This window comes from Protopterus annectens, chromosome 1.part2 (genome assembly GCF_019279795.1).
Source record: "Protopterus annectens isolate FY-2018-M chromosome 1.part2, PAN1.0, whole genome shotgun sequence".
NCBI classification, from domain to species: Eukaryota; Metazoa; Chordata; order Ceratodontiformes; family Protopteridae; genus Protopterus; species Protopterus annectens.
The window spans coordinates 568207574-568231394 of record NC_056727.1 but is presented as its reverse complement, the minus strand read 5'-3'; the positions used below and the strand labels follow the sequence as shown (position 1 = coordinate 568231394).

At 39.8% G+C, this 23821-nt stretch overlaps 1 protein-coding gene across 1 annotated transcript in view; it reads right to left on the bottom strand.

The window, feature by feature from the left end:
- LOC122792388 (ADP-ribosylation factor-like protein 6-interacting protein 4) overlaps positions 1–23821 on the bottom strand; it is a 91148-nt gene that overhangs the window by 56230 nt on the left and 11097 nt on the right. Inside the window, exon 2 of the mRNA XM_044060175.1 lies at positions 11418–11492. Coding sequence (XP_043916110.1) covers positions 11418–11492 — 75 coding nt within the window. The remainder of the gene's footprint in view (positions 1–11417; positions 11493–23821) is intronic.

Genomic DNA, 23821 nt, shown 5'->3' with positions numbered 1-23821 from the left:
CACAAAGTGACATAGAAAGTACAGTTATGCAAGTAAACTTACATTAACAGTACATGTTGAATGATCTCTGCTGCAGTACCCTTCACTTATATAGGTTATACCCTGCTAAGGATATAATAGCCAGCAAGCTTCCAAAGCTTCAGGGTATCTTTCACATGACCAAACAATTAGTCATCTCATAAAATGTCCTCATACAGGTAGAGGAAGTAAAACTGGAAGCTGGTTATAAAAGCAAGAAAGAACAGCTGGTGTTACGAATTTACCACATTTGCAGATATTCAAGTATATTCACTATTGCAGTACTGACACTTATGGACTCATACCTGCAGAAGCCAGGCGTCTGGTCCAAATTTGAGAGGTCAGTATGTTCTCTTTCCAGGCTCAGTGGACTCCCTCCTCAGAGACATCAGTGGTATAAAGGGACACTGGCCAACACCATCTTCAGATCATTCTTCCCTCAGCAGGAGCAGATTTACTTCTTGGTACAACAGGCTGACCCACCCACGGTTAGCCAACCCCGGGTGGGACACTCCAACTACAGAAACCTTAAAACTGCTGAACTCCAGAGTCGGAGGGTGACTCAACAAGAAGCAGAGGGGGAACATGACAAAGGGCTAGTCTAGGTACCTCCCGCAACCCAGAGGTGTCTTGAGGACAGATGGTAATAAGGGAAGTTACTGTTATTTAAGCAGTGAATATACATAATAATCTAGGAGTATAATAAGTTCCTAACACAAATGTGCTATGTTCTTTGTTATTCACTGTTGCAGTACTTAATCATGGGATGACTCCCAGAGCTTACATACCAGATGATGGTTAGCCTGCAGGTGATATATAGTCGTGCAGGATGCCTACTAAAAAACCTGCCCTGGCCCAGTTTCAAAGGATTACAGGCAATAGAAGACAGTTAAGTATTGTGATCATTTATTTCTTGCCAGTACCCACCCTCAGACTGATCCTCCTCTCTCGAGGAAGGCAAGGCCAGTAAAGCCATAGGTGAATTTGTGAATACCCTTCTGATAAGTCAGTTGCTATATGAAGGAAGATAATGTATCACACCATGTAATTTGTGGTGGAAGTCTATTCCAGAATTGGGGGTAGGCACTGTGCTCATTTCTCCCCTTTGCTTTATGTATCTGCTGGTGAAGATTTTAATCCCTTGTTCTGGTATTTGAGGAACTATTTGATTTGTGGAGATGCAATAGATCCTAGAGCATTGGGTCCTTAATGGCTCAGAAGGCAAGGCACAGATCTTCCTTCAGCAGTCTGTAAGACCCTGAGTAAAGAGACAGTGCTTCTAGTCTTAGGGCTTTTAATCATGTGATCTTATTTAGGAACTTCTGGTGTCTTTCCAATTGTCTGACAATATCTAGTGTGGTGCATCCCAAAAGGGGCATTGTATTCAATAACTGGCCTAATCAATGCTGAATACAATGGGACAATGACCTGTATGGACCTAGAAGATATCCCCTTGGCAATCATCTGGTTTGAGTAGAAAGACTTCATGACTACTGTTACCAGACAAAATCAAATTGGGTTAGCCAATGGGCTTGGTTAGTGGTCTAAAGGTCAGAACCAGTCCCAGCACAGATCCCTGTGGAACACCACTGGTTGCCTTCACACTTTGTTGAGGCATTTGTTACCAACATGATACGGGTTCAGTCACTTAACTAATTTATTACCACACAGGGATCTACTTGTGATGCATTTAACTTACTACCTATGCTAGCAAGGGGTATGGGTGTCAAAGGAATGGCCAAGTAAAAATATGCTGTGTGTTATGGTATACTATACTGTTAAGCACCACACCCTTTAATAGCTGCCATTTGATCGTTATGCCTCCCCCATTACACTCAAAGGGAAAGTTTAATATCCTTAACTCAAAAGAAACACACTAGTAAGAATATTGCACTACACTGTTAAGTACTACACCCTTTAAATCTGATGTGCTTTGGACTATTATATCCTTATAGATGGGGTGAAGTAGTGATCAGAGTATAATCCATAGATGATTTCTTTTGGGATCTCCAAACATTCTCAGCAGGTGCATCCCATTCCATTCACCCTGTTTTGCTTGGGCTCACTCTGCTCCTCTACCCTACCCCAAATTCCCACCCACCACTCCTTTCCTCTACATTTATTCTGTGCCATATCCCCACCCCAACATATCTGGTCATCCATCAAGATAGTATAAAACTCCTCCCCACAAATATAATTACCTAATCTCTTAATCATCTCAGTCTCTCTCTCATCCATCCCAACCAAACCCTACCAGGTTTGACTACTCAAGGGCAAGATAGTCAAAAGCTCCTCCCCTCAATATATTACTCAATTTCTCAATCTCAACCTCTTTCTGTATATCCCAGACAACCACTATCCTTTTACCCCACCTCAGTCCTTCACTTTTCTATCTAAAAGACGTTTACCTAAACGCTAACCCTCTACCACCTCTCCCCGATCAATAAATCTTGTAAACAAAATGCTGCTCCTTATGTTACTCTTTCATATTCTAGTACTGACTTTTCACTTAACATTCTATCACTTTGGCTTAAACTAGACTACCACAACCCTAACCTCCTACTTAACCTAGACAATTATAATAAATATTCTAATACATCTCCTAGTCTTTTCAATCTCTCTCCACGTGCCTCTGTCTTAAATAAAGAATACTTCACTATGATCAACTCTCTCAACAGAGACATCCACTTATACCCACCCTTAAGCATTATTCCAATTTTTTTGCTCCAGAACTCAGTTGTGAGGGGACATTCACCCAAACCCTGGTCCTACTAATGCAAAACCAAACCTCAACACCACCAGTTCCGACAAGCAGAATAACAGCCCAGATAACTCTCCTCCATTTATAAGCCATCCTCCTCCTCTAATGCATCCTTTACTTGTACAAAGGCATCCACCCAATGCAATTCCCATTTGCAGACATATTCTTCAACTCTGTCAAGCCCAAGATCAGCCAAAAAAATAAATCTGGTAACATTAAATCTTTATAGTACTTGTAATTAAAATTACAGATCTACACGCCTGGATTATCACTCTATTCCCCGAATATCCTTACCTATCGCTGAATCATGGCTTAAATCCAATATGAAAGTTACAGAAACACTACCGCTAGGGTATAACATTTTGAGGACTGACTGACCCCACAAGAAAGGAGGTGGAGTCCTACTGTACCTCACTTCCTACAACCTCTCCTCCTATTCAAACTTCTTCCCTAAATTTCAGCTGCAATACTTAACACTTTTAAAGCTAAACTCTTAAAAACATTTTGCATTACTGTTCTTTACATCCACACTGGAATTAATAGTACTATTACTTAACAAAAAATAAAATTCTTGGTGATGTCAACACTAACTGGTAAAATGTAACATCTGACATTCCCTCATCCTTCATAAATCTATTTGGTCTGACTCAACTAATCACAACACCTATTAGATAAAACAAAACAATAAGGACACAATTCTTAATTGGATTTTAGTCTCGGACCCCAGTAAACATCCTATTAGTGGAACCTATCCTAGCTCCCTAAGTAACTATCTTCCTGCATACACACACAGACTAACCACTCTACCCACCAAGGTAAACCAACTAGGAATCTTGCAAAATTTAACAAAGACTTATTAACAGTATCCCAAGGTCCTTCAACTGGCCTATACTAAAATCTCTCCCATTAGATAACACCCTACATAACAGTCACCCTATACATCTAGAAAGAATAAAAGTAAAACACACCCCCTAGCTAAAAACATTATGCGTACCAGAGACAAGGCTTGGAAGGAGTGGCTAAATAAAAAACAAAACTTTCTGAGATACAGGGTACTTCGTAATGAAGGTAAAAAACAAATATACAAAGATAAGCAACAATAATAGGAGTAACTACAACTTACTCATAAAAATGATAAAAAAAATTCTGTTCCTCTATTCGCACACTTCTCAATCCTGGATCAAAGATCCATATCCCTGTCAAACTTGCTTCTCCCTTGAAATAGCACCTACATTTGAGAAAGCATCGTTGCCCTCACCAACAGCACATCACCCTCTGCAACACAAACCAATAACGCATTACCAACTGCCCCTCCACTCAGACATTAATCTCTGAAAAATATGAATCCAAATAATCCTTAGCCACAAATAATTTTACCCTTAAAACTTAATAACAATATCTATTACATAGAAACCATACTACTAAAACTTAAACCTTGCTCCACAGCTGCCCACAACCTCCTACCTGAATACATCAAGATGGCAGCAGAATATCTTACCCAGTAGCTATCTTAATTAATAGACCCATACAGGAATCTTATGTCCCAGCTTTTTGCAAAAGATACGTCATCCCATTGCACATGGAAAGAAATCCTTCATAAGTCTGTAACTTTTATCCCATTACAGTTCTCTCTCCTCTCTCACAAATCCAAGAAAAATACATCCACAACTTCTTCACCATCTCTTCTCAGAACAGCTGGTAATGAGTACTCAACATGGATTCCACCCTGGCCATAGTACAGCTACTAAACTATTATCTTTTTTAGATAATATAAACAAGAAAAGGGACTCTGGCAAACTTATCTCCTCCATATTTGTGGATCTGTACAAAACCTTTGATACCATCTCACAAAGCAAACAACTGCTTCACCTTGACCTATCCCCCTATCACTTCAGTGATTTAAAAGCCATCTATCTGATGGACAGAAAACGGTTAGATGTCAACATACTTTCTCTCTCCTTACCTCCCCATTACCACTTGTGTCCTGCTCCACTGCTCTTTAACATTTTCATTAATGACCACTATATCTTTTCTACGCAAGCATCACTTATACAGTATGCTTATGGATTTGACACTAGTATGCTCACCTGATACTCTGGTGCATCTTCTTGAAATCACACAAGATGTCTGCCTTCACCTCTGTTGAAAACTGGTTTCACAATACCCAATTATTACTCAATCCCCTCAAAAAAAACTACTACTATTCCTCCCCAAAGCACATCTTAAGGACAAATCCAGTTTCAAAATCTTCTCACTTAACAATATAGAGGAAGAAACTGTATCTCATACAAAACTGCTCTGTGTGAAAATTGATGACCACCTCAGATGAGAACTCCACATTTCAAAATATTAAAAAAAAATCACCAGAAATTTGACATGCTTTATAAACATAAAAACTTTCTTAGTAACTCTGCTAAAGCTATCCTAGCAACCAGTTGCCCCTATCCTTACTAACTTACAGATATCTTAAAAACTAAGTTTGAAATATGCTACAACAAAGCTGCTAAATTTGCTGCCAATAAACAATACTATACACATCACTGCAAGGCCCTTAAAAGTTTGAATTACCCCACTACCCGGACTCCATAAAACTAGTTACTGACCACATCATCATTTATAGACCCCATGCTTGTCCTGTGCTAAGCTCTATTATTCTTTCCTATCGTGCAAACAGACCTCTTCATTCTAATGATAAACTTCTCACCATCTATAAACCTCAAAAAGACATTGGAAATAGCCTCACTGCTACTTAAATTATATTCCACTTACTGTTAGAACTGTAACTTAACATTCTTACTTCAAGCATCTTTTGAAAGACCACTTATCTGAAAGACCACTTATCAAACACATGTCTCTGCTCATACTATACCCCTGGATGAACAGACTTGTTTAGTTTTCTCCACCCCTGGCTGTACAGATTCTCTACCCATCAACACTTCCTCATCGTCACCTCGCTAACCTACCCACTCTACCACTTTACATAACCCATAACCTCCTCTTATAACCTCCTCCCCATTTATGCTGTTGTTGTTGGTTGTCTTTCGGCTTTTCCCGGTTAGGGGTCGCCACAGCGAACTCCGGTCCGCTAACGATTGGCAGTTGGTTTTTATGGTGTCGAGTTGCCAGCCCAACTCCCAACCTTCAACGAAGGCATGCCCATTCAACGCATGTCTTTCGAACGCCCACTTGACCGCGGGGAGGACATGCAGACTCCACACAGAAGGCACTCCCAACCCAAACTGAGAATCGAACGGGAGAACCTCTTGCTGTGAGGCAACAACGCTACCGCTGCACCACCGCAGAAGAACTCCTCCCCCAGCTAATCTACTTTAATCCCTCTCCCCTTTTATAGTTGCAATTTATTTTATTTATTGCATTTGTTTATTGGGAAAGTCCACTGGGCCTAAAAGAGCTCATTTTCAGTGGAGGCCCAGGGAGAAAAGCTCCAACAAGAATATAGATACAGAAAATATCATTAATTGATACAAAAGTAGATAGTGTTACAGACAGTGATTAAACTATCTAAAAACTATTAAACTAAAACACATGACTTTTACTTATTACTATTGTGAACTGCCAAAAGGATGCTCTCCAAAACTGTACCTACTGTTTTACTTCACTTTTTCTTACTGTTGTCTTTGTAGCAATTTTTGATATAGCTCTACGCCTTAGAATATTGTTTTTTTTAACTGTGTACTTTTTAACTGTTTTTTATGTAATATCTTTGATTTTTTTTCCCTGTTAACTGCCACTTTTCTCCCCAGGCCTCCACTGAAAATGGGCTCACGATCCAGTCGGACTTTCCTGATAAACAAATGGCAATAAATAAATATGTCCTGTCTATGGATCATGTTACTCTTTCAGAGAGGTTATTGTACAGTATTTACTTACTCTTAAAGTCTAAATGCTTTGGGTCTAGCCTGCTGAGATGTTTAATGTCATAGTAAATAATTCAGTTATAATATGCTCAGTGGCTTTACATACGAGACTCACCAGGTTGATGGACCTGTATTTCACAGGGTCAGTGGTGCAGCCATCTTCCTAGAGATGCACCACACTTCAGAGATGAATTCAGTGCCTAAACTCAAATTAAAACAGTTTAAGGAGTGGAGCTGCCTGGGTTTGTGTGTTACTGTTTACAGCCAAATATGTTATCAGGTCTCATGGTGGAAGTATTTTTAGTCTGTGAGAGCACCTTTAGTTCATGATCTTTGGTGATAGTGATGGGCCTAAGGGCTTCAGGGCTAAATGGACTGAGTAGTTATTTCCAGGGTGGAGATGGCACTACATTTGTTAGCTAGTATGTTGGCAATGTCTACTGGATCAGAACAGGTGGTGCCATTTTGAATACGTTCTGGCCAATGCTGTGTGCTATTTCCAAACTATGAGCTGTTCTTAGCTTCAGCAGCTAACCTCAGTTCATGGATTGCCTTAGCAATCCTAATGGTTCTTTTTACATTTTTAGCCAATTTTCTAATGTTATCCTTGATTTGAGGGTCTTTAGAGGGACCTTAAAATCTGCAGTACAAAAAAAATTCTTATTTATGATGGTAGACCTCCAGGATGGCTTCTTTTAAACCTCTCATTAGATTTACATCTGGTAGGTACCATCAGTTTTATACATTTATCTACGCTGGTGTAAAACTCTTGGGTAACTTCCTGATCAGGCAATGTTGGAACAACTGAATCTTGAAAATTCATCACAGAATTCAACAAGGTTTATACATCTGAAATCCTTGAATTCTGAGAGGCTGGTATCTTCAGGTGTGGAGGTTCTAATAGTGAAAGGTCACTAGTTTATGATCAGACTTAACCGTTGAAGGAGGTACCAGGGGAATAGTACACAAAGGATCTATATTAATAAAGACCAGATCAATAATATTTTGCCTTCTAGGTTTGCTAACAATCTACTACAAGGAGCTTTTGTTTATGAAATCTAAGAACTTTCGAGTGTTATCCTACATTAGACAAATAGATGTGCCAGTTTACTGATGGGTAGTTAAAGTCTCTCAAAATAATGGAATTTTTATTAACAGGAGTTCAATTGATTACATGTGGGAACATTACATGAATTTCAGGAGAAACAAGAGTGTCCTGTAAGTAAGATATGGAGCTTAATGAGCTCTGTTTGTCGAGATCTGCCTACAGGTGACATGATTCCTAAGAAATATTATGGAGATCTTGCCAAGGCTTTTGACACCATCCCTCACTCTGGAATTATAGAAAACTCATTAAACTAGGTATAAATCCCTATGTCACAAGATGGGTTGCCAACTGGCTCACTGACAGGACCCACACTGTGAAAGTAGCAGACTAAATCCAATTTAAGACCAGTGACAAGTGGAGTACCACAGAGTTCAGTCCAAGGTCCTCTCCTGTTTGGTATCTACTTCTCTGAAGTACAGGCTAACACAGAAGGTCTTTGGCTAACAAAGTTCGCAGATGACTGCAAACTAGGAGCCATAATCAAAACTCCTAATGATGTGAACATCGTACAAAAGGGCCTCACGGAGACAGATGCCTGGTGTCAAAGCCATGGCCCCAAGCTCAATGCCAAAAAGTACATTGTCATCCATTTTGTAAAAACTCTATACCCATGAACTACCACATAGGCGGTAGTCTACTTAACACTGAAAGTGTGATAAGAGACCTTGGGACACAGGTGGACAGTAGCCTCTCCTTTGATAATCACATCGCCACAGTAGTCAGGAAATCCTTCTACGTGGCACACCTCATCACAAAAGGTTTCTCATCCAGGAAAAAAAAGAGGTCATTGTTCCCCTCTACTCATCACTCATTAGACCCATTTGAGAGTACAACGCCCCTTTTGGTATGTACGTCACAAGACATCTACAACAACTGGAAAGGCCACAGAAATACCTCACAAAGAGGATTACCGGCCTCAAACAGATGCCCTACGCAGACCGTCTCAAAAAACTCCAGCTTTACTTTGCTGCATATCGCCTACTCAGAGGTTATCTCTGCCTAACATACAAAGCTATGTCAAACCCAAAGCTGTTGGACATGCTCCACTTAAAGAAATCCCAATCCCTCCGAGCTACACACACTAGGGACCTAAACCTTGTCACCACAATAAACAGGACATGCTGGAGGGATAGAGTCCTGTCCCAGAGGCTTCCCATACTCTGGAACAAACTACCTATCTATATCAAACAAAGCTCCTCATTAGCACTCCAAGAAAAATCTCGATGATTGGATTAGAGATAGGAATTTCACCCCGGGGATCACTTCAGTGGCTCTGCTTGACAGGGGCACAGGAAAATAATTTTCTTGGGTGGCAAAAGCCAGGGTGCCATTTGGCTAGGCTCATATAGGCCCTAGGGCTAATAGCCTAGTACCTACCTATGAACCTATAAGTGATATCATCCGACACAAACATGCACTATTGTTCTATTAACAGTGATGACAGTGCACAAGGTGAAGCAGACAGTGTGGAACCATACTGAAAATACTATACTAAGGATCTTTTCCAGAAATTTCTTGACCCACCAAGAATGACAGGAACTATGGAAATAGAAAACGTGACAAAAAACAGCCCAAGTCCTAAAGTTGTAAAGAACAGCCTCTTGACAAAAAAGGCCACGGCTTTACCCTCCTTGTCTAGTAGAAATAAGGCAAGTGGCTTGCGCCTCTGGGCCCTGTGTTGGGTTGACTAGGGGACAAACAATGTCATCCTGAGGTGCTTGCAGAGAACTGCATGCCACTCAGAAAGAAGCTTGTATGGACCACTTGCCTTTTGGGAACTGAAGAACTAGTATCAGAGTACTTTCTGGTCTCAAAAACAGCATCATCTAGGACAGGTTTCACGAGTGGCATGACCCCACGTATTTCATTCTTCTTTCTGAGAGACCAATTCTCTTCAAGAGACAGGAAGGAAGGACCAGAGGACAGTCTAATAGGACTCCACTAGTCTGAAGGTCTCTACAAACGGAAAGTCATCCAGATGAGTACTAGCAGCAGAAGACTAATCATTATCAAAGACCATTTCAGAGACAGGGACCTCAGTCTCCCTCCCTCTCTGGTTCCCTTTTTCAGGATGGCTCACAGAAAATGAGCAACCATCCCATGAGGGACATGCCAATGCCCTTCTCACAGTCACTGCACAACAGGTCCAAAGCCAGGTGACAGATCACTACTATGATGGGAAAATATTCACTGACAAAGATATCCTAGAATATGACAGACCTATAGTTATACCGGCTATAGTCCCTAATGGTGCGCAGCCCCCCACATTTAATCATATCCCATTGTGCAATAAGTGGTAAACACGTCAGTGTGACAGCCATGACTATAGACACAGTAAGCAAAGGAAGGCCTGAAGAAGCCTGCCTGACTGTTTTAGGCAAGTTTCTGACCTAGTGGAAAGAGAAAGCAATAGAAATCCCCAGCCCAAGATCAACCTCAAAACTTATGCTAGGGAATATGAGGGTCCAAGCTGAGAGAGGTGACCTGTAGGTCATGTGCACAAGTGCAGGAGATTTGTTACTCGATCCTAGAGATTCAATTCCAAAAGCAGCAGTAGAGAAGTTAATTTGATCCCTTGATAATCAAAGCAGTGGTTGTAATCTGCAAACAGGTAAAGTTTACCAAAATGTCTGACTTAGAATCAGGATGAAACTGGGATTACGGCCTAGCCCCCAGATTTCTTACCTATTCCTTCCTCTCCAAGTCCTACTTGTGATCACGTATGGGATCCTCCTGACAATTTCTCTGTTAAGATTTACTCCACAACAGTCACCTTGCTGCCATCATAAAAGACTATAGCTTCTCCTTACACTTGTTATAAGTGAGTCAGCCAGCTCTCACAATCTGGCTAGCAGCACATTTCAAGCTTCACTGGGAAAAAACAAAATGAAAACTCCAGCAAAGCTAGAACTTCCACTGAGTGGCCTCCCAACCCTCTTGTATCAGAGGCACATGGGATATATGCAAATGATCCTTATGAACATCAGAATTGCCAGTGAGCTGAAACCCCTGAATGCCCATGACTTGTTTTGTCATTTTACTGGACAATTTCAGGCCAATAAAGCCAAACCCCACTAGCTGTGGATATGCATATTTCGGCCATGTTATGACCTCGTCAGTACTGCACAAGCAGAGTGTTTGACTAAGCATTAGAAACACAGGGGTGTTATACCCAACTGATGTCCATTATCATTAGGGTCACTGCAAAAATATCCCAAACAACAAAGCTTCATTGGGAAGAAAAAGCACCTCTAATCTTGGCTGGTGATCTGGTGGTAGTCAGAAATCCATTAACGGCTTACAATGCTTTTCCAGTACCAAACAAAAAGGACTTTCTTACGTATCAAATTAGGATCAAATCCACTCTGGGTTAATTACATAACATGGGAGATGAGCATGCTCTCCCAGTATGATGCAATAACAATGAAGATTAAAGAGCTTGTGAATTCTTAGGAAGGGGGTTCCCATTTGTTACAAACTACAAGACACACTCTAATTAAGATCTATGTTTACTTATTTTCGCTTTCCCAATCTCCTGAAAATATGTAATAAAGTTCTTAATTAACAATAAATGCATCCCAAACACCACAATTGTCTAGATTGTCCACAAGTTTTATAGACTCTGCTATAATAAATTAGAAATAAGTCCCACCTTTGACTCTGGGTCCTTCCACTTCTTCTGCTGTAACACCTGGGGTGTGACTCTTGCCACTCATACCTTCCATACCTATGAAAAAGCAATAACAAGTTCAGAAGTAGTACATGACTACTGAATGCATATTATAGTTGCTTTTATCTGCTTTTATAGGGTTGGAAGGGTGGCCTAATGGTTAAGGTGTTTGTCTTACAAACACAAGGTGCAGGATTTGAGTCTCACAAGGGATAATTGGCTAGGCTTAAAATGGCTCGCAAGGGCAGTTAGCTTAGTACTAACCTATGAAACTAAGTTTACCTGCTTAAAAGAATTATATGGCTAGCATCTGATGGTGCCCGTCATCACTTGCCTAGTAGATACATATTCAAAATACAATCATTTAAATAAGTATATTAAACCACAAGTTATGAAAAACTAAAAATGCAGCAGAAATGCATCATGAAGTCTGCAAATCAAGCAAGCATAAGAAATAAATCAAGGGTTTTGCAACATCTGAAAGATGAAATTTGTTGAAATTACTGACTGCAGCCTATTAACCATTATGATCGCCACTAGGAGATTTAAATTTATTTTAATTATGTATCTATCCATCTGATATTTATTTACCAGGAAAGTCTGACTTGTGTCCACGGAACCCATGTTCAACACAGGGGAGAAAAGCTCCAAGCGTAGATTCAAATACTGTATAAGGAAATACAAGTTCATAAAGTATGTCAAAAATTGACAAAAGTATCAGTAACGATTGCACATCTAATTAGAAAAATTCTGACAGGCAGAGGGAGAACATATCCATTTGATGTTAAACAGGCTGCATTCTTAAAACAATATGGTATATTAGCAAAATGAATGATGTGTAGTTTACAGTTAAGAACATAAGATCATACAACTGCAGTTCAATAGTATAGCAAACATAAAGGCTATGGGAGGCAATGTGAAAGCAAATATATACAGAAAAAGTTACACTACATAATACAAGGCAGGTAACATGGTAAGTGAGAGAGCTACAGTGAAAATAAAGGAAGAGGTTAGAAGTCAATAAAGAGGGCTGTGGACATTTACATACTCATATAAATGAAGGAATGGAAAGTAGGAGGAAGAAGCCAAAGTTCTGGGTGTAGTGCACTGACAGTTAAAAATGGAAGTGAAAAAGGGTAAACAGAAAGAAAATACTATAATATTAAGTGGGATTTGAGCAGCAGCAAATCCAGGCTTTGCTTAAGAATTATTTTTAAGTATTTTAAATGAGAGAAAGTCACTTGGCAGAAATAGAGTAATTCTTCCGTCCACATCAATCAACACTGTATTTTCTAGCCCCATTCCCTCCCACCCCAATTGCAATTACACTTATAACCACTCCCACCCCAGCTCACACACCTACTCAATCAAATGACACCCTCACTCCTCACTCACACATACCACACCCTTGTCATTTACTCCATTAACTGCTCCTCTACCACCCACTCAATAACTCCTACTCTCACTCACCACTCCTCCCCCACTACAAAAGGTATCATAAAAGGAAAAGAAACAAAATAATAAAATTACTTTCCTACACTTAAAGGTAGCATTCTACACATTAACTAGTTTGGTTCTTCTCTTGTTATCCATCCTACCACACACAACTTCATCTCACCTATCCAACTCAGTGGCAAACAGAAACCACAGCCAATACACTAAAGCTAAAACAGTTCCCTATATCTTCATGTGACCTTACCCCAACTCAACGCTTCTCCTATGTTAATATTAAACCAACAAACAAAATTAACCCCTACTTATCCCAGAAACAAAATAAAATACTACAAAAACTACTTAAGCTCTACCTATACCTAACTCTAAAACTCTCTTGCTGTGGAGACATATACCCCAACCCAGGGCCCATTAGTTCACTCCACTCAAACCTAAACCAACCAAACTCTCTTTATAGCAGGCCAACCTCCTCTCTTCTGCTCTTAAACATTAACGTAAGAAGTATACTAAACAAAGTTCAGGACCTCCATGCACTATTGGCTTTATACAAACCAGATTTAGCCATACTAATAGAAACTTGGCTTAGGCCAGAACACCATGATAATGAGATCACACCCCCTGGCTATAATATAATACGGAAAGATAGGCAAGGGAAAAAAGGTGGAGGTGTAGCCATTCTGTTTCAAAATCACCTCACATTAGAACAGTTTAACTACAACTCCCAAGATATCAATGATATAGAACTCATTCTTGCTAAATTAAAACTAAACTCTTGCAAACACACATAGCAGGTGCCTATACCCCACCAGGAAACAATATTGACATTATGGAGAACCTGCTACACTGGATGTCTATCTCCCATCCTCAAGAGACCATACTCTTAGGGGATTTTAATATTGACTGGTCTGATTGCACCAAATACAATCCCTCTACCCACATTAACCTACATGGGTTTACCCAAGTCACAGATACCCCCACAAGGGTAGATAAGAAAACCAAATAACAATCCATCTTAGGTTGGATACTTCTGTCGGACCACACCTTAGCACACCAGTCAGGCTGCCTGCCGGACAATTTAAGCAATCACCAACCAACCCACCGTATTAGGAATAAATCCCAACATTGCAACCAACCCATCCTTAGAATAGTTCACATAAAAAAAACTTCAAAGCGAAGGACCTAAACAACGAACTACAACACTGTGACTGGTCTCCCCTAAAACACCTACCCCTAGATGAGGCAGTAGACTACTTTAACTCAACCTTTCTCTAAATCCTAAACTGTCATGCACCAGCCCGTACCATCAGAGTTAAAACTAACTATTCCCCTTGGTTAACAAAAGAAATCAAAACCATAATAAAGGACAGAGAGAGAGCCTGGGCTCAATTTCTTAAACTTAAAACCACTACCACAAAACAAATCTTCTTAGCACTTCGGAACAAGACCAAAAAACGTATAAAACTTGATAAAACCAATTACTATAAAACCTTACAAGACAAACACGCACACAATCCTTGGAAATTCTGGGCCTCAATAAATAGATTACTGCACCCAGGTAAAACTGGCACTCCCACACCCATAGTACCAATCGACAAGGGGGACATCCCCACCTAATTCAACAAATTCTTTACCAAAACAGACCTAGCCCAATCCAACACCCTAAACAGCACCACCATTCCCACTCCTTCCCCAACCCCTACTACCCCTATTACAAAACAAACTCTGAGCAGCTTCTCCTTCTCTCCAGCACCCACACAACTCATTACTAAACTCCTCAAAAAATTGAAACCTACCACATTGTCTGCTGACAAACTTCCCGCTGATTTCCTCAAACTATCAGCTGATACCATATCTTACTCCGTGTCTGTCCTCATAAGCAGATCCATATCTGAATGCAAAGTACCTAACCTCTGGAAAATATCTCATATTATTCAACTCCACAAAGGCGGAAACTCCCTTGAGCTCACCAACTACCGCCCAATTGCAATTTCATCAACCCTATCAAAAACACTAGAAAGAGTAGTACATACGCAACTAATGCAATACCTTCTAAAAAATAACCTTGTATCATCATCGCAGCGTGGGTTTCGACCCTCCCATAGTACCACAACAGCCTTATTATCCTATACCAACATAATCAACACCCACAGAAGCAAGGGGTCTATATTAGAACATCGAAGTGTCAGAACTTCGAATGTTCAAATATCGAACCCAATTCAGTGAACGTTGACAACATCGAACATTCAGAACAGCAAATTTTTCCCTAGGGAAAAAAATTGCTGCTCCGAAACACATACACACAACACAAGCACACCAAACAGCAATCCACACACACACACACCTAAAATTTTACATCTAATCCTACACTAAACTGTACATATACCACTAACTATCCACTTACCTTACCCCAAAACCCTAACCCTAAAGTCCGCCACTATCGCACACTCACCTCACCCGCACCCTAACCCTCACATCCACACAATCACACACTTACCTGACCCGTGCCCTAACCCTAACTCACCTAACCCGCCCTAACCCTCACGTCCACACAATCGCACACTTACCTGAACCCGACCTGTAACGTTCTACCACAGCACTGAAAATAGCGAAGCGACAGAAACGGACAACCAAATTCTTTCCCTGGAAAAAAATTCAGTTTTCTGCAGCTTCGCTATTTTCATCGTTCGCTGAACAGGGTTCGATATTAGAACATTTGATGTTCCGAAACATCGAATGTTCTAATATAGACCCGAAACAAGGGGCTTTTTGTATTCTTTGTATTCTTAGACCTATCCAAGTCCTTTGATATGCTCAACCACAACATGCTTCTCAAAACTCTATCTACCCTAAACCTAAACTCCCTCAATATATCATGGTTCAGCAGCTATTTATCAGGCCGACAACAAGCAGTTCTTTGGCAGGACCAACTATCCTCCCTTCTACCTGTATCCATAGGAGTCCCCTCAAGGTTCCATTCATGGTCCCCTACTATTCTCCATATTTACAAATCAGATAGCTGCTTCCTCTCCATCTGCCTCTATAGTGCAATATGCTGACGATACTATCATTTGCGCTGCCCCTACCTTAAGCAAGCTACAAACAATAACAAAACACAACTTTACTCTGGCTGAAGCATGGTTTTCTAGCATAAAGCTTATACCCACCCAATCCCAAAAAAACAAAACTAATACTCTTCAATCCAGGTAGATCTCCTGCACTCAACAATGATTTCACCATTACCTCCAAGGACAATACCTCAATCACCCCAACAGCACACACTAAACTCATAGGAGTAGTAAATCGATAATCTCAAATTTGACGTAGCCCAAACAATCAAAAAAGTTCACAAAAAGCGTGTTCTCTTGTATAGGAATAAGCAACTCATGACCAATTATACCAAAGCTACTACTGTAAGAACCCACCTATTATCCACCCTACTGTGTGCCTCCCCAATCTTGACTAATCTTCGCCACAGCAAACAAAACAAAATGGCGTCTTGCTATAACAAGACAGCCAAATTTGCTACAGGTGCCTCTAATAAAGCCCATCACTCTCTTTCCCTCAAACAGCTCAACTGGCTTGAGTTGCCCCAACTACTTCTTACTACTCAACTCTCCACAGCCCACAAACTATACTACCTCCCTAACAAAACTCCCATTCTACAGGATCTAATACAACCCTACACCACCACCCGAGCCTTAAGATCAACAGACTGAAATCTCATAAATGTCATCAAACATAAGAATGAAGCTGGCAAATCTCTTATTGCTTGTACAACAGCAAAAGTCTGGAACACACTTCCATTAGTTCTACTCCACAATTTAAGAAACTACTCAAAACTCACTATTTAAACAACTGGCTGTGCCCATGTGACTCCCCAGGCTAATCCACTACATTGCAGTAATGCAATGATTCTACCATGAATCTCCTAATAATGCCTACTTCTGAATACTAATTCTCAACTAACAATTTTCTATTCTGAGGGTATCTACTTATATGTCTGTGAAGAAGGTTACATATATTCCTAAATATTATTGGTATGCCTTAAGAATACAGTAATGTATCTATACATATGTCTGTGAAGAAATGTAAAATATGTTCTTATATAATATTTGCATGCATTTTGAAGAAAGTCCTGGAATTCATAAAATGTTATTTGTTAGATTGTTCTAAGTGGAGCTTTTCTCCCCGGGCCTCCACTGAAAATGGACCTGTGTCCAGTCGGAATTTCCCAGTCATCAAATGTAAAATAAAATAGATAAATAAACTGACCAAAGTTGCAGCAGGCAGCACAGTTCCTCAAAGGCTAAAATCACTGCCTCACAGCTCCAGGATCCACGGTTCATTCCTGACTTTTGGTCATGTTGGGGGGTTTGCATGTTCTCTCCAAGAACTTTACCTCCCACCTTCCAAAAAACAAGCTGGCCTATTGATATTGCATCTATCCCCCACAGTTGTGCCTTGGGTTGTCCACAAAACTGGTGACAGAAAAGTTCACTAAACCCGTTAATGACAGAATAAATTATTAAAACTGGCAACCCCAAATTAATACTCTCTCTCTCTGATCCAAAACCTAATGTACCGATCCTCAGAATTTTAACTATGCCTAAAACCTAAGGAAGGATGTCCCATCACCCCATATTTTGTAGATCACTGCACAAGGCGAGTACAAGCATCAAGTACAGTACATTTAATGTGAGATACTCACATTAGTGATGATTTTCAAGATGGAGCTCTGGCTACAGGAACATTTATGGCGGTTACATTCAGCAACATGATGTGCTGGTTCCATACTACAGAGCAGGTATAATTAAATGAACAGATTCTAGTCAAGATTTCTCTGATCCTCACTGAAAATGTAACTTTTGCCATCTTGCTGTGAGCATTTGTTAGTTATTTGGACTCTGTATTCTTTGTCTAGACAGATTATATTATTGTGGAAGTACAGGATGGTGGCTTTTTAGCCCTCAGTCAAATCAGCCTACCACAGCCCACACTGCTGAATGATAAGATGGATAAATTGGTCAACTTGAGCTCTGAAGTCTTTGTAGACATCAGGAAGAGCAAAGCAACAACCATCCACAATAAAAATGACACGGAGGTCCAAGCGCAAAAACAGCATTCCTGAAGAATGCCACCATACTTCATGCAACCCACATTCAAATAATCATGCTGTGGTATGGATTCATCAAGCTACAACTACTGGATACCTTCAAGCAAAGCCTGATAACCTGGAGAACAAGCAATGTAGTAAACAGACATACATGTGCATCAGTGAGAAGGGACAGAACCACAGAATTTGAAACAGTTTCTGGAAGACCACCTAGTGGAATACCTACACCTCTCACCTGCAATGTTACAAACCAAGAGGCAGCACGGCTATACAAAATCACCTCCTTTGGGAATCTAACTGCCCAGACAAATCAGTTTTAAGCCTCCTGTTGTGATTCTGAGAACAATAATTTTGAGTCCTGGAATGATGGGAACACATAATGAAATTAAAGGAAAGCAGACAATGTTTGCAAACAAGGTTCTCCTTTACAGTTTTTTTATAGCAAGGCTACTTACATATACTCTACAGAAAAGGAGAGACCCGGACAGTGTCTCCAAATTAGTATACACAAGTTTCCATTTTCGCTCAGACTCACTAGTCCCTGACTTGCAATTACAAGTTTCAGAATTTAAAACTGTTAACCTGTTTTAAGCAAATTAATTTCAAACTGATGTTAATGCAGTCTGCTAAAGAAGGCAAACCTTTTCAGATGGTGGGAAATTCAGTTCACCTTTAACAGAATTACTCTCAAGATGTAACAGAAAGAAGAAAAGCCTAAGTGAGTGCACTGAAGAAGTCCTATTACAGAAATGAGACCCTCAGTACACTAAAATGCTGGCAACTCTCACCGTGAGAAGAAAATCTCAATTAAAGCAGTTACATTTCATCGAAGCTGCTTCAACCTTTCAAAAAAAAAAAAAAAAAAAAAAACACTAGCCTGCCAATCTCTCAGTCATACCTACCAACGATCAGGGTTTCCTCATCACCTACTAAAGGGCCACTCCAAAATTTCTTCTATACCTGTGAATGCTGCAGCTGTTTCCGGACAACAAAACAAGCTTATCCCATCTAGTCCCTGTTGCAGTGACAATATGAGAGACAATATAAGGAGTCCAGAGAAACTCCCAAAGAAGGAGGCTCACACAATTATTCTGACTTTCAACTACCACCAAGTCAGACATGTTGGCAACTCTTCTGCGGAGACTGACACTAACTCAATCTGATGAGTCTGTGGAGAAATCTACATCAAGGGAATACAGTGATAGGCTTCAAAAGCTTCTCATGGATCACTAGAATAGTAAGTACCTACAGACCTTTCAGCCTGGACTAGGATTCCCTGAAGATGTGCTGAGGCACTGTGCTTCCGACAAGTTTTTTAAGCTAATGTTTTGCTATGCTGGTAATATCAATTTATATAATCCTGCACTGTAAGGTGTGTTTGGCTGTATAGGTCATCACTCTACTTGTGTAGTTCTGGATTGTAAGCAAACTTTGAATTTTTCATTTTAAATATGCATATATGTTGAAATTATTATGGCCATGTTCCATTTTCTGTCGGAGTATTTTGTGGTCAGAAATTAAAACCGAACAACATGAGATGGTTTTACTATTTGTATTTCTGTTTATGTTGAATCTATGTAATGCACTTTCCTCATAGATAAATTATAATCTTAAAATGGTTACTTAGGGCTGCTTTTTAGGACATCCTCCACAGCTGTAGTTTGTATATGGAGCAAGCATCATCGTCTTGTTACTCGGGTTCATAACTAATGGCATTCCCTGCATATAAGGACCCATTTCCTGCTGCTGTTTACAGTGACTTGCTTGACCTCTACTTGGATGACTCCATTCACCTTTATATAGGTTCATACTAGGCTATCTGCCCTAGGGCATTTATAAGCCTAGCCAGAATGTGTTTGGCTTTCGCCACCCATTTTAAATTTATTTTGCTATGCCCTTTTTCGAGGTTAGTATACTGTGCCTCTGTCTAACAGTGACACAGAAGTGATACCCGGGGTAAACCTACGATCTCTCATCCACTCATCAAGATTCCTCTTGAAGAGAGTCAATGAGGGACTCTGCCTAACCTGGACTGGGATTTTATTCCAGAGTGAAGGGATGGCTGATTCTGTCGTGTACAACAGCTAAATCAACCAATTCACAGTGCTACCAGCTTTTTACTATTTAGGGAACAATAACACTAAATAAAAACAACCTCATCAAAACAATCACACCCCTTGACACAACTAGTACGTATATTACATCTGTCACTAGCATGTTCCACACAAGTAGTTAACATTTTCTCTGTCAGATATGAGATTGGGCAAGATGTCTCTTACATGATTCATGCGGGGAACCACTTAGAAGAGGCACATTTATCAGTTTGAAGAACTTGCAGCATACCACAGAAAAAGTCAAAGTGTTTTCCTGGCTTATAGCTAATTTGTGAAGTTTCTGTCAGGCAAAAATTACTATTTCTGTCATTTGTTTTCCCAATCACAGTACAGTCATTGTCATGATAACTAGCTAAAAGTAACCAGTGATAAAAATTATTTCAGTCAGTGCCTTATTTTTAGTTGATTTTTACTTGTAAAAAAAGTCGGTTTTAGGTTTGTCAGTTTACTGAGTAATACAAGAGTATTAATTTGACTGCTACAAGGCATGTCCTTCCAGAATATGTCCGCCAATACAGAGCTCATATTATTGTGCTTCAAATGGTCAATACAGCAAGGAAGCATTTTATGGGTTCGGTGGTGCAGCGGTAGCGTTGTTGCCTCATAGCAAGAGGTTCTCCCATTCGATTCTCGGCTGGAGTGCGGGGAGTGCCTTCTGTGTGGAGTGTGCATGTCCTCCCTGCGGTTGGGTGGACGTTCGAAAGACATGCGTAAATGGGCATGTCTTCGTTGAAGGTTGAACGTCGAGCTGGCAACTTGGCGTTCGTCAAAATCTACTGCCAATCATTAGCGGACCGGAGTTCCGCTGTGGCGACCCCTAACCGGGAAAAGCCAGAAGACAACAACATTTAGTACCTGGCCTCACATTATATTCAGTAGCTTAGTCAGATTATTGAAAAGCTCAGTTAAACTGATTAAACAAAAACTGGGGCAAAAGATGCCTGATCATCAGCAGGATCTAAGAGCAGGTAGGTTACTGTTCTGCCACCCCTACTAGTCCGATTGCTGTATTCAGTCCCAATGCTGATTCCCAAGGACTAGTCCCTCTTTTTTCACTGTCTTAAATTTCAATATGAAGAGAGATTATTTTCAAGACAGTAAAAATATGCAGATTATGGACCGTTGTGTCTGTTTTATGGCCCAGTGCTGATTTCCCAGGATATGTTCCTCATTTTTTCAAAGGAGGATTCAGTTATTTTGAGGAATAATTCTAATGTCGCTTTTTGTTTAAAATATTATAATTTATGAATAAATTTTAACAGGCCAAAGAGCTAAACACTTAAACATGAAAAAAAAACCCAAATATCTGAACTAGTAACACACAGCAGTATTTCTATATTTTTGTGCATCAGTCCACCTTGCAGAAATAATGTCCAAACAGAAAAAAAGATGACTAGAGAGGTAAATGACCTCTGATCTCCAGCAGAGGGGTGAAAGGAGACTGCGTGTGTGGAAAAAATAAGCTAGTATCCAGGTACTGCTATGCACAAAAGTAAAGGAAAAGGTTCATAAAAAGCTTATTTAATCACAGTAATATGCTCAGTATATATTCAAATTCATTTGTTACCTGTAGAAAATGCAGTGAACATTTCCAAGAGAAAAAGAGAAACTTTTATAAAATAAACAAATGTAATTTCTTCAGTGAACTGTTTTAATCCAGTGTTTGGCAATACCAAATTTAACTCAAATAAAGATAAGCAAGCAATAATGCCCAACAGGTTGGGCATTACAGGGAAACAAACTGCCCATAGGTGTAGCGTCCATCCTCCCCACATTTGGAAGTCAGTAACTTCCCTAGAACACCCACCCTGTAGGGCATCACTATGCTTATATAATGGGCTGTCTGATAAAATACTAAAACAAATATAAAAACAGTTTATCACATCATTGTTTTATCATTTTTTTACAGATTTTATAGTGTTGATGTAAAATAGCTCTTCTAAGGTTTCAAAATTGCTGCAGGATATACAATAGTTGTTTAATGAAGTACTTTAAACCCAAAATATAAATTATGCAAGAATTTAATAATGTCTGCATACACACACAAACAGTCACATATGTATATTCCTGGATCCTGTATCTTGGATTCACTCCCGTACACTCAGCACATCGGGCAATGAGCACCCTTCACCACTCGTTTCCGCAGCAAGTACAATGTTTATGGGATTGGGTTGCTTGGTAAGGCCCAATCCTCCTCAGAGGGTGCACCACACACTTGCGCATGCACACATAGGGCCAATTTAGAATGTCCAATCCACCTACTGCAGGTCTTTGGAAAGTGGGAGGAAACTGGAGCACCCAGAGGAAACATACAAATGCAAGGAAGACATGCAGACTCCACACAGAAGGCACCCCAGCCAAGAATCGAACCAGAGAACCTCCTGCTGTGAGGCAACAACGCTAACCTCTACACCACTGCACTCTCCACATATGTATATACACATACAAAATAATGCAGAGGTAGAAAGAAATGCAGTGTCTCTAATGTATAAAGAAAATCACATACACATACAAGTGTATATACACACACGCACAGTCTCAGAGATGCAGACTAAAATATATCTAGCATTTTACTGACTGTGCACACCTCAGATGTCTTTTTAATCAAATAAATATATAAATAACAAAACCAGTAATATATATATATATATATATATATATATATATATATATATTGTCCAGTGATGTCAGACACATGCAGTGCAAAGTATAATAACCCTCCCCAATTCACACAGACACACACAGACCAATGCACTTACACACACATGCATTAAACATTCACTTTATTGATTGCGTACAGCTCTGAAATCTGGTCATAATCTAATGACTAAATGTAGTCATAAGTAATAGCAACTGTAATGAATTTTAGTTATTTGCTAACAGATGCAGTGCAAACCAGTCATTTACCACCTCATCTTACAAACATATATTGGTGAATTGATTTTACTCAACTGCTACCAATTTATAAGGAGTCCATCAATATGTATCAGCACAAATGACTAAACAATACATTTAGACAAAGGTAAACTGGTAGCACTAAACCAAATAAACTCCCATCAGAGTAAATGTTAACCTGTTTTGACAACAGCCAACAGTTCAAGACATGTCTCAGCAAAAACTGTATACCTTCAAGTCTGAACAGTACAGGGAAGAAAGATGATGCATCTTTTGATTATCTCAGTGAAGAAGAGATCACGATCAACTTATCAATGCCAGTTAGTGTAAAGAAATTTCCCATCACAATTCAAATTAATCCATGCAGTAGAACTGGATTTTAAATTCCAAAGGCAAAACATATTTGATATTCAAGCTAGACTGTCAATTTGTAGGTCATGGAAAAAGGTTGTAGTTTAAGATAGGAAATTATGTAACTTCAAAGGCTCACCATTAATGACAGCACTAGGTTTGTTCCAAATGAAACGCCTACCTTTTTAGTATATTTTGAGCATCTAGTATCAGAAGTTTGACGGACGTTTATTGAAAATGTTTGCAGTTTTGACAACAAGGGATAATATCAATGAAATACCCAGACCACTTGATTACGGATCCAAAGGGGGATGTTTTCAGGTGAACGTTTAACATGTCCAGAAACGCACAGAAAATCTTGATCATTCTTGAACTTGAAGAGGAAACTTAAATGTTTGGGAAACTGTAAACTACTTTTCAAATCTGGGTGAGAAAAAACTACTTTCTCTTGCCTCCCCTCC